Source organism: Triticum urartu, chromosome 5A (genome assembly GCF_056163025.1).
Source record: "Triticum urartu cultivar PI428250 chromosome 5A, HENAU_Tu73, whole genome shotgun sequence".
Classification (NCBI taxonomy): Eukaryota; Viridiplantae; Streptophyta; class Magnoliopsida; order Poales; family Poaceae; genus Triticum; species Triticum urartu.
The window spans coordinates 576,802,907-576,816,010 of record NC_141877.1 but is presented as its reverse complement, the minus strand read 5'-3'; the positions used below and the strand labels follow the sequence as shown (position 1 = coordinate 576,816,010).

Here is a 13,104-nt window from a genome sequence, read left to right as displayed (position 1 = left end):
GGAAGAAGCACCGCCTACAAGAAAGAAAAAGGAGGTTGGGGAAGGGAGCACCAGCTGCTGAAGCAGTCCATCACCGTGGATCTGGCGAAGCCTCGGCATAGAAGCCACCGCCATCCATGAATGAATCTTCAACCTCGCTGCCCTCAATAGGGACTCGAGGGAGAAGAAATGGATCAAAGAAAGGGGTGGATCTGGATCCAGATCAGATTTATTGGCCAAGGAGGAGAAAAGAAAAAAGCAAACCAATAGCTACGCACAGACACGCCCCCATCCTCTCCCACTCCAGTTGGCAACGCCGGCGAAGGAGAGAAGAAGAGGGGCTGGAATCCACGACACAGGGCCGACCTCTCTCATAGTCTGTCAACTGGAGAAGGAGAGGGAGAAGAACCACCATGTAGAATTGCTAACCTCCCACATGGAAGGGACAAAAGTGGTGAAATAAACACATTTAGTGTTCATTTGTTGAATATATTTCGACAAACGTTCTTCAAACTATTTCATTACATGATGATGGTTGCCATTTGCAATAGTTACCATAGAGCTTTACCACCATGGTGGTAATTTTTAATAGACAGTCCAAAAATTACACACCCTTTGTGGTGCACGAAATGGTCTCACAAGTTCATCATCACTACAATGATAAGTATACCAAGGTCATCTCCAAGGTTGACCCGCAAATATGCTCCAACATTTGTCTGCAGACAGTAGACCTATCCGCAGACACTAGTCCCCTGTCCATGGACACTAATGCGAGAGCCGGCCATCCAACTTTGCTAGCATACATCTCGCCCCAATTTTTTTTAGCTCACACACTCAAATAGCCTCATATATATAGTCTACAATAGTTCAAATGTTCAAATGCAGCGGTAGATCTAATTTAATTAGTTCAAATATTACACTTAAATATTGTTGTCCCTTTAACTGCCCACAGATGCTCAATCAGATCTTCTTCGGTTTCTTGTGAGTTGCTTGATGCCGAATTTCTCGATGCATTTGAACAAACCAATCAAATATGGCAGGATTCTGATCAGGAAGTTGGATAGGATCACCCATATTCTCGAATTCAAGACTTGCGGCAGCATCATCCTAATCCTCCACGATCATGTTGTGCATGATCACACAACATGTCATCACCTCCCACAAGGTCTCTGCACCCCATTGTTTAGCTGGTCCACGAACAACTGCAAAACATGCATGTAGAACTCCAAATGCTCTCTCGACATCCTTTCTAGCTGCTTCTTGTCTCTGGGCAAAGTGAGCCTTTTTCTGGCCAGCTGGGTTGGAGATGGTGTTGACAAAGATAGCGCACGGAGGATACATACCATCAACCAAATAGTAACTCATGTTGTACTCATGCCCGTTGACAGTATAGTGGAAAGGAGGAGCTTTTTCTTCAGTCAGCATAGCAAACAATGGTGATCGCTGCAGCACACTGATGCCATCTTGAGACCCGGGCATGCCCAAAAAAGCATGCGAAATCCAAAGATCATGTGATGCAACAGCTTCAAGAATAATGGTAGGCTTCTTAACATGGCCCTGATATTTCCCTTGTAGAGCTTTTGGGTAGTTCTTCCATTTTCAATGCATGCAGCAAGAGATCCGAGCAAATCTGGCCACCCTCTTGCTTCTGAGATGGCCAAGAGCTTCTCAGTGTCTGCGACATTTGGTTCTCTCAGGTATTGATATCCAAACATCGAGACCACGGCAGTTGCAAACCTGACCATGGCATCTTCGTATGTGCTCTTAGACATCCATAGGTACTCGTACCACAAATCAACGGTCGTGCCATATGCAAGCATCCGCAGTGCGACCATGCACTTTCGGTAACCAGAGAATCCAATCCTTCCCACGGTGTCCTTCTTCAAGATGAAGTAGTCATCAAAGGACCAGACCTCATGGTAGAGACGATTGAAGACATTTTTGCGCATCCGGAACCGCCGATGAAAATTATCATCGAAGAGGGAATCATGGGAAAAATAGCCGGTCATCAGCGTCAAATGGTCGCGCGCCCTATTGCGATTGAGCACTCGATGACCCTTGTCAATCCCTTGAAATTGCTAACATGCTCTTCCGCACGCTCCGCATCTACAAGGACTGCCTGCATCATCACCGTCTCACCCGTGTAGTCCTCCTTGTTGGACGAGCCGTCTGACCACTCAACATAGTGCTCGTATATGTACTCCATATCTGAATCCATTGCTTCAAAGAAGAAGGGCCAAAAATGAGCATTTCACCGAAGTTGCTGGGCATGGTGAGTACCCACTAGTAGAAAAAGGGTCTGTTGTCCCGGTTCGTAAGGTCCTTTTGTCCCGGTTCCTAAACCGGGACTAAAGGGTCGGTACTAATGCCCTGTCCCTTTAGTCCCGGTTCAATCCAGAACTGGGACAGATGGGCCTCCACGTGGCTTGTGCGCGGAGCCCAGGTAGGAGGGCCTTTGGTCCCGGTTGGTGGCACCAACCGGGACCAATAGGCATCCACGCGTCAGCATTTCTGTGGCTGGGGTTTTTGTTTTTTTGTAGAGGGGGGGTTGGGGGTTTTGGGGGGTTAATTTAGGTGTTTCATATATTGTGTTAGCTAGCTATAATTAATAAAGAGAAGTGTCCTCTCTTATGGTCGTGCTTGGTCGACGCTACGTACTATACATGCGTATAGAGAGGACTAGACACGCTAGCTAGCTAGTAAGCAAACGAAGGAAACAGAAGATCGTCATGAACATATATGCATACAGAGAGAAGTGATATCGACCACCTCTCCTTCTCCGAGAGATTGGTCGAACAACAAGTTCTCGTATATCTATCCGACACTACCGGCTACATATATACAATAATTATCTCTTACAAATATAATCTCCTAACATACGGACTCATGATCCATATAGTATTCTCCGTCTTCAGCGATCACGTGGTCAAGAAAGAATGCCGCCAATTCCTCTTGAATTGCTCGCATGCGAGCTGGTGCTAGGAGTTCATCCCGCTTCCGAAACATCTAATTTGAAGAAGGGGGTCAATACATATATATATATATATATATATAAGCAAGAATGCCAAATGGTATTGATGAAACTAGCGCTTGAATCAATAGGAGATGCGCGGAACATGCTACTATAGTACTTACTTTCGGGTGTCTAAATTGCAGCTTCTTCGGGAGTCCCGGAGCTTTTTTGGTGAATTTTTTCCTAACCCTGCCAGACAAAGAAAACAATTACTTGATATATCAGGAAATGAACAAAGTTGCTGATATGGTGGATAATGATCGATTTAACTTACTTCTCAAGCATTTGAGTCATGTACGCATAGTCCTGGGGATCTTTTCGTCTTGAGTCTAAGATGGTTACTAGTCCCTGATCAAGCTTAATCTCTAGGAGAATATAGTGGAAACTGCACACGCATGCATAACTCATCAATTACATTACTATAACCTTGACTAATATATAAGGGAAACCGAATACGCACAAGACAGTAACACTCACTTGAAGTTGTAAGGAAAGAGTATTATATCTTTGTTTTCATTTATTACCAACGATCGTGTCAAGTTGGCCTCGGTATCTGCAGCATGAAATTTAACCTGAGTTGCATCTATGATATTTGTGTTAATGAACCCAATATCACCGATTTGTCGTTTCTTCAATTCGACGATCTTCAATCTGCATAATATAGTGAGGATAATTATAAATACATGCAATGAAAGAGCTGAGCTATATAGAGAGACTTAATGACAGAAGTAGTACTACTTACAGACAGTAGCAGGTGACCGTTGCTTTATCGAGGGCCAATTGATTGAAAAACTGAAAGAACTCCTCAAATGGAATAGGCAACAGATCAATTCCAACGAGGTCATGCTCCTCTTTAACTCTCACATACAAAGTACTCCTCCCCCCAGACTCTCTGCAGATTTTCAAGTACCAATTATGCAATCTTCGCATCATCGTTGATAGAGATCTTTCATCTTTGACGAGAGGCTTCCCGTACTCGTATCTTTGTATCTACGCCTCCATGAAATCATAATGTACATCGTCGGGCAGGTAATCTCCAAGATTGCTATAACCGGGCACCATCCTCGGATCATTAGCGACGATGTCGCTAGGCACCTTGAGCGGGGGGGCACGATTGCTTCACTTGTTCGCTGAGCTGTGCAATTTGTTTCCCAGCTTGTCGTTCTTTCAGCCTTTGATCACTGACAGTACTTCCTGACCGCTCCGCTTCGACAAATTCCTTTCCAATAATGCGCTCATAGTTTCCTTTCGGCGGAGACTTGGGTGGTTTTGTCAGGGCAGCCAGAGTGCGCTTCGCTTTCACCTGATCCACCTTCTCCTCCGGAGGTGGATGTTTATTTGCTTTCACCCCTTCAAAGAAGTTCCTCACTTCTTCTCGTGCGATCTCGGCGTTCTCCTCCGGGGTCCTCTCGTATGGTAACTTCTCTGGAGTCTTCAGAGAAGGACAGAATCTGTATGTCCTCCCGCCTCTGGCTGTACTGCTAGACGCCGGCAGAGCAGATGGAGCGGTTGTCTTCTTTACTTGCTTATGAGGCAGAGGAGAAGGACTACGACGCGCCGGAACAGCCGGAGTGGCGGCAGGTCTCTTCCGCCCTTGCTGACGAGGCGGAGAAGGAGTCGGAGTGTTGGCACGTGCCAGAGAAGGAGCCGGCCGAGTGCCCTGATCGTCACTCGCCGGAGGAGGAGGCGGTGGAGGAGGCGGAGTGCCCTGACTCGCCGGAGGAGGAGGAGGAGGCGGAGGCGTCCAGTTCGGAAGGTTGATGAGCTGCTTCCGCCATAGGCATGGAGTCTTCAGAGCAGAACCCAGCCGAGTCTCCCCTTCACCGGTAGGGTGGTCAAGCTGGAGGTCCTCAAATCCCTCTGTTATTTCATCCACCATCACCCTAGCATATCCTTCTGGAATCGGCCAGCAGTGAAAAGTTGCGCTGGGTTCAGTAGGAAAAACAGAGCCAACAGCTGCCTTGACCTTCATATTAATCCATTGCGTCATAAGGTGGCAATTCTGAGACTCCGTGATAGCATCCACGGGATAGCTGGCAGGAACCGTCAAGACATGCTCCGACTGAAGCAGCTCGGTGGAAGCCACGTTGCTTCTCCCCTGAGATGGCGGGGTAGCTTCGGGGGAAGCTTCGGCAGTTCGTTTTCTGCGATTTGCTTCTCGTTCCTCTATCGCTTGTACCCTTGCTTGCAGCACCTGCATTTAGGTCTGCTGCACTTTTTTCCTCCTCTCCTGGCATTTGTAACCGCCTGCGTCTGGAAACCCAACCTTCCATGGAATGGAGCCTGGCATGCCTCGTGTCCGTCCAGGGTGCTCAGGATTCCCGAGGGCCATTATGAGCTCGTCGTTCTCTCTGTCTGGAACGAATGTCCCTTGCTGCACTACTTCGATATACTGCTGAAGCTTCTTGACTGGTATGTCCATTTGATCATTCGTCCAAATGCACTTCCCTGATACAGGGTCCAAGGTTCCGCCAGCCCCAAAGAACCAAGTCCGGCAACGGTCTGGCCAGTTAATTGTCTCTGGTTCGATCCCTTTATCAGCCAGATCATTCTCAGTCTTGGCCCACTTAGGCTGGGATACGAGGTAGCCACCTGCCCCGTGCGATGGTGATGCTTCTTCTTCGCATCATTTTGCTTGTTTGTCGCCGACATCTTCTTACTCTTTTCCGATGTCTTGTGGGCCACAAATGCGGGCCAGTGATCTCTGATCTTCTCATATCCGCCCTTGAATTCTGGTGTCTCTTTATTTTTGACAAACTTATTCAGCTCTTTCTTCCACCTCCTGAATAGTTCTGCCATCCTCTTAAGAGCAAAAGACTTGATTAATTGCTCTTTAACTGGCTTCTCCGGATCATCCTCTTGCGGTAGGGTGAAATTTGACTTCAGCTCAGTCCAAAGATCATTTTTCTGCATATCATTGACATAAGACACCTCAGGGTCTTCTTTAGCCGGCTTTAACCATTGCTGGATGCTGATCGGGATCTTGTCCCTAACCAAAACCCCGCACTGAGCAACAAATGCGCTCTTTGTCCGGAGGGGTTCAATCGGTTGGCCGTCGGGCGCGATTGCTATGATCTCAAACTTTTCATCCGAGCTCAACTTTTTCTTCGGGCCTCGTCTCTTTACCGAAGTTGTGCTCGATCCGGAGGGCTAGAAAAAAGAACAAAGACTTAATTAATATGTGTACATACCAAAACAATGAATGCATCAATTAGCTAGTCAGCAGAAGCTTAACTAATATATATACCTGGCCGGACTCGGTTCGGTCACCGGAGATGTCATCACGGTCTCCTTCTTGCACCGGCATTGGGTCACCGGAGCCGTCCTCACGGTCTCCTTCTTGCACCGGCATTAGGTCACCGGAGCCATCATAATCATAGCCAGCTGCTTCCAGACCATCGGTGTCGTTGAGAAACAACGAGCAGACGACATCACTTCCTCGTGCGATTATGTCCCCCAACAACTCTTCTTGTACTTTGTCTCGGGCGGTGTCCATAGTTTCTACAAATATTTACAACATGGCAATTATTATTCAAACATGACAGATGGATATATTAGTGGCAAACGTAGAACTAATATTAATTAGTGGCCTCGACGCTGCTTCTCTAGGGTTTGGGGTGGCCTCGACGCTGCTTCTCTAGGGTTTGGGGTGGCCTCGACAACGCTTCAAGGATAAAAAAAGAAGAGGAAGAAGAAAAAAAGAGGAGAAGAAAGAATAGAGGATTCTTCTCCTCTTTTTTTCTTCTTCTTCCTCTTTTTTTATCGGGAACAAGGGTCGTCGAGGGTCACCGAGCGGTAGAGGAAACCCTAAATAGCAAGTATCGTGGGTGTGAGATACATGTGGCCGTCGGTGTCGGACACTACATCCACGTCCCACAAGTGACGTGGGCGTCGAAGCCCGCGTCACTTGTGGGACGTGGATGTAGTGTCCGACACCGACGGCCACATGTATCTCACATTGACGATACTTGCTATTTAGGGTTTCCTCTATCGCTCGGCGATCCTGACCCTCGACGACCCTCGTTCCTGATAAAATAAAGAGGAAGAAGAAGAAAAAAAGAGAGAAGAAGAAATCTTTCTTCTCCTCTTTTTTTTCTTCTTGTTCCTCTTTTTTTATCGAAAACGAGGGTTGTCGAGGGTCGCCGAACGGTAGAGGAAACCCTAAATAGCAAGTATCGTGGGTGTGAGATACATGTGGCCGTCGGTGTCGAACACTACATCCACGTCCCACAAGTGACGTGGGCGTCGACGCCCACGTCACTTGTGAGACGTGGATGTAGTGTCCGACACCGACGGCCACATGTATCTCACACCGACGATACTTGCTATTTAGGGTTTCCTCTACCGCTCGGCGACCCTCGACGACCCTCATTCCCGATAAAAAAAGAGAGGAAGAAGAAGAAAAAAAAGAGGAGAAGAAAGAATAGAGCTATTCTTTCTTCTCCTCTTTTTTTTTCTTCTTCCTCTTCTTTTTTATCCTCTTCTTCCTCTCATGTTCGACGACCCTCGACCCCTCGGCGACCCTAGACCCCCTCTCGACCCTCGACCCCTCGGCGACCGTCGACCCCCTCTCGACCCTCGACCCATCGGCGACCCTCGACGACCCTCGTTCCCGATAAAAAAAAGAGGAAGAAGAAGAAAAAAAGAGGAGAAGAAAGAATAGAGGAGAAGAACTCCTCTATTCTTTCTTCTCCTCTTTTTTTTTCTTTTTCCTCTTCTTTCTTTATCCTCTTCTTCCTCTCATGTTCAGCGACCCTCGACGACCCTCGTTCCTGAAAAAAAAAGAGGAAGAAGAAGAAAAAAAGAGGAGAAGAAAGAATAGAGGAGAAGATCTCCTCTATTCTTTCTTCTCCTCTTTTTTTTCTTCTTCCTCTTCTTTTTTTATTCTTTTCTTCCTATCATGTTCGACGACCCCCTCTCGACCCCCTCTCGACCGTCGACCCCCTCTCGACCCTCATATATAAAATATTTTCTTCCTTCTATTCCTTCTTCCTAAATATATAAAACTTTTTTTAAAATGAAACTAACCTAAAATGTACTAAATCAGAGAACATATATAGATAAAACTTTTCTAATAAAAAAAAATCTAACTTTTGCATATATGTGTTTTTAAAACATCATTACAATTGAAAAAATACATACATATATACCTATATGAACATACATAAAAAACATATATGAACATACATACAAAAACATATATCTAAAAGATACATACATACATATATATATGAAAATCTAAAAACATGTAAAAAACATGTATAATTAAAAAAATGCACGGCGGCGGCGGGGGCGGCAGACGCGCGGTGCTCACAGAGGCGGCGACGCGTCGGGGCAGGGGGCGGCCGGCGAGGGCGCGGGCGACGGCGACGACAGGCGTGGGCGACGGCGATGACGGGCGCGGGCGACGGCCGGCGAGGGTGCGGGCGACGGCGACGACGGGCGCGGGCGACGGCGAGGGCAGGGGCGGCGTGCGGCGTCGGGGCAGCCTGGCGGCGTCGAGTGGTCGGCGTCGTCGGGGGCAATTGGCGAGGGAAATCTAAAAATTTCACAAGTCCTGGTTATATACGAAAGGCATTGATCACGGTTCGTGGCACAAACCGTGACCAATGCCCCCCTTTAGTCCCGGTTGGTGCCACCAACCGGGACCAAAGGCCCCTTTAGTCCCGGTTGCTGGCACCAACCGGGACCAAAGGCCTTGTGCTGCCCCGCGCCAAAACTTCAGTCCCGCCTCGCTAGCTGAGAGAGCTCGAGAGTGGTTTATAAGCGCTACTGCGCCTTCCCTCTCGAGCTCCTATCAAATGCAGGCTTTCGGGCCAAACCCTGCGCTGTGTGCCTGTGGGCCTAATGGGCCTCCTGCGGGCCTGAATCCTGGCCCATGGTAGGGTTTCTAGTCGTATTCAGGCCATGGGGGCCCAGTAGGTGGCACTTTTTTTCTTTGTTGCTTTATTTATTTTATTTTGTTTCTACTTACAACAAAATACTTATTGTTGCTATTTTTTCCAGTTTTTTTTGTTTTCTTTTCTGGATTATTTTATTTTCTTTGTTGCCTTTTTCCTGAAAGAACTATGTGGTGCTTTGGCTCATCTTATGATGTATTCTCTTTCTTATCTTTTCTTTTTCTCGGTTTGGTAGACATGTCCTTCACATAGATAACCTGTGCCACATCATTGGCTAGGACGAACGGTTCGTTAGTGTACCCAAGATTTTTCAGATCCACTGTTGTCATTCCGTACTGTGGGTCTACCTGTACCCCGCCGCCTGACAGATTGACCCATTTGCACTTAAACAAAGGGACCTTAAAATCATGTCCGTAGCCAAGTTCCCATATGTCCACTATGTAACCATAATATGTGTCCTTTCCGCTCTCGGTTGCTGCATCAAAGCGGACACCGCTGTTTTGGTTGGTGCTCTTTTGATCTTGGGCGATCGTGTAAAATGTATTCCCATTTATCTCGTATCCTTTGTAAGTCAATACAGTCAAAGATGGTCCCCTGGACAACAAGTACAACTCATCACAAACAGTGTTGTCACCTCTGAGACGTGTTTCCAACCAACTGCTGAAAGTCCTGATGTGTTCACATGTAATCCAGTCGTCGCACTGCTCCGGGTGTTTGGAGCGCAGACTGTTCTTGTGTTCATCGACATACGGGGTCACCAAGGTAGAGTTCTATAGAACTGTGTAGTGTGCTTGAGACCAAGAATATCCATCCCTGCATATTATTGAGTCACTTCCAAGAGTGCCTTTTTCAGTCAGTCTCCCCTCATACCGCGATTTAGGGAGACCTATCTTCTTAAGGCCAGGAATGAAGTCAACACAAAACCCGATAACATCCTCTGTTTGATGGCCCATGGAGATGCTTCCTTCTGGCCTAGCGCGTTTACGGACATATTTCTTTAGGACTCCCATGAACCTCTCAAAGGGGAACATATTGTGTAGAAATACGAGCCCCGGGATGACAATCTCGTCGACTAGATGAACTAGGACGTGCGTCATGATATTGAACAAGGATGGTGGGAACACCAGCTCGAAACTGACAAGACATTGCGCCACATCACTCCTTAGCCTTGGTACGATTTCTGGATCGATCACCTTCTGAGAGATTGCATTGAGGAATGCACATAGCTTCACAATGGCTAATCGGACGTTTTCCGGTAGAAGCCCCCTCAATGCAACCGGAAGCAATTGCGTCATAATCACGTGGCAGTCATGAGACTTTAGGTTCCGAAACTTTTTCTCTGGCATATTTATTATTCCCTTTATATTCGACGAGAAGCCAATCGTGACCTTCATACTGAGCAGGCATTCAAAGAAGATTTCTTTCTCTTCTTTCGTAAGAGCGTAGCTGGCAGGACCTTTATACTGCTTCGGAGGCATGCTGTCTTTTTCGTGCAAACGTTGCAGATCCTCCCGTGCCTCAGGTGTATCTTTTTCTTCCCATACACGCCCAAGAAGCCTAGCAGGTTCACGCAAAGGTTCTTCGTCACGTGCATCACGTCGATTGAAGAGCGGACCTCTAGGTCTTTCCAGTAGGGTAGGTCCCAAAATATAGATTTCTTCTTCCACATGGGTGCGTGTCCCTCAGCGTCATTCGGAACAGCTAGCCGCCGGGACCCTTTCCAAAGATTACGTGTAAATCATTGACCATAGCAAGTACGTGATCACCGGTACGCATGGCGGGCTTCTTTCGGTGATCTGCCTCGCCTTTGAAATGCTTGCCTTTCTTTCGACATTGATGGTTGGTCGGAAGAAATCGACGATGGCCCAGGTACACATTCTTCCTGCATTTGTCTAGGTATATACTTTCAGTGTCATCTAAACAGTGTGTGCATGCGTGGTATACTGAGAGCGGGCCAATCGTTGATGGTCACGAACAGCAACGCCTTTAGGTTAAATTCCTCCTGTCTGTGCTCATCCCACATACGTACACCGTTTCCATTCCACAGCTGTAAAAGTTCTTCAACTAATGGCCTTAGGTACACATCAATGTCGTTGTCGGGTTGCTTAGGGCCTTGGATGAGAACTGGCATCATAATGAACTTCCGCTTCATGCACATCCAAGGAGGAAGGTTATACATACATAGAGTCACGGGCCAGGTGCTGTGATTGCTGCTCTGCTCCCCGAAAGGATTAATGCCATCCACACTTAAAGCAAACCATACATTCCTTGGGTCCTTTGCAAACTCATCCTAGTACTTTCTCTCGATTTTTCTCCACTGTGACCCGTCAGCGGGTGCTCTCAACTTCCCATCTTTCTTCCGGTTTTCACTGTGCCATCACATCAACTTGGCATGCTCTTCGTTTCTGAACAGACGTTTCAACCGTGGTATTATAGGAGCATACCACATCACCTTCGCAGGAACCCTCTTCCTGGGGGGCTCGCCGTCAACATCACCAGGGTCATCTTGTCTGATCTTATACCGCAATGCACCGCATACCGGGCATGCGTTCAGATCCTTGTATGCACCGCGGTAGAGGATGCAGTCATTAGGGCATGCATGTATCTTCTCCACCTCCAATCCTAGAGGGCATACGACCTTCTTTGCTGCGTATGTACTGTCGGGCAATTCGTTATCCTTTGGAAGCTTCTTCTTTAATATTTTCAGTAGCTTCTCAAATCCTTTGTCAGCCACAACATTCTCTGCCTTCCACTACAGCAATTCCAATACGGTATCGAGCTTTGTGTTGCCATCTTCGCAATTGGGGTACAACCCTTTTTTGTGATCCTCTAACATGCGATCGAACTTCATCTTCTCCTTTTGACTTTCGCATTGCGTCCTTGCATCGACAATGCCCCGGCGGAGATCATCATCATCAGGCACATCGTCTGGTTCCTCTTGATCTTCAGCAGCTTCACCCGTTGCAGCATCATTGGGCACATCGTCTGGTTCCTCTTGATCTTCACCAGCTCCCCCCGTTGCAGCATCACCGTATTCAGGGGGCACATAGTTGTCATCGTACTCTTCTTCTTCGCCGTCTTCCATCATAACCCCTATTTCTCCGTGCCTCGTCCAAACATTATAGTGTGGCATGAAACCCTTGTAAAGCAGGTGGGAGTGAAGGATTTTCCGGTTAGAGTAAGACCTCGTATTCCCACATTCAGTGCATGGACAACACATAAAACCATTCTGCTTGTTTGCCTCGGCCGCATCGAGAAACTCATGCACGCCCTTAATGTACTCGGAGGTGTGTCTGTCACCGTACATCCATTGCCGGTTCATCTGTGTGCATTATATATAATTAAGTGTCCAAATTAATAGAAGTTCATCATCACATTAAAACCAAAGTGCATACATAGTTCTCATCTAACAACATATAGCTCTCCAGAGCATCTAATTAATTAAACCATGCATTGAAACTATGTAAAACATTTCAATGCGAAAACAAATGCGATCATAATCGCAACCAAGTAACAATTGATCCAACGGCATAGTGATACCAAGCCTCGGTATGAATGGCATATTTTCTAATCTTTCTAATCTTCAAGCGCATTCCATGCATCTTGATCTTGTGATCATCGACGACATCCGCAACATGCAACTCCAATATCATCTTCCCCTCCTCAATTTTTTTTATTTTTTCCTTCAACAAATTGTTTTCTTCTTCAACTAAATTTAACCTCTCGACAATAGGGTCGGTTGGCATTTCCGATTCACATATATCCTACATAAATAAAATCTATGTCACGTTGGTCGGCATAATTTTCATAAACAATAAATGAACCAATAGTTATAAAGATAATATATATACCACATCCGAATCATAGACAGGACGAGGGCCGACGGGGGCGGATACCAAAACCATCGCACTATATAAGATGCAATAATAAAAATAAGAAAATAATACAAGTATCTATGTAAACATACAAGTAAGAATATTTTTCCTTTCAGAAAGAAGATAAGAACAAGAGGCTCACCACGGTGGTGCCGGCGATGAAAAGTTTTTGCCAGCGTATGTTTCTTTCTTCCATAATACCCCAAGCGCATTCCCCCAGTCCTTGTCCATCCCTGGTCCAGATGCTTTACTTTTAACGTTACTAGAACATTGTCCGTGTGTTGCAACGGGATATAAATATTCTAGTATGTTAGTTTGTGATTTACCTGTCAATAAT

The 13,104-nt window shown here is 46.5% G+C and overlaps 1 protein-coding gene across 1 annotated transcript; it reads right to left on the bottom strand.

Moving 5' to 3' along the window:
- Nucleotides 1-1,397: 1,397 nt before the first annotated feature.
- Nucleotides 1,398-1,988, bottom strand: LOC147973007 (uncharacterized). The gene has a single exon (XM_087524532.1). The coding sequence runs from the start codon at nt 1,986-1,988 to the stop codon at nt 1,398-1,400; it is 591 nt and encodes a 196-aa protein (XP_087380658.1).
- Between the last annotated feature and the right edge of the window lie 11,116 nt (nt 1,989-13,104).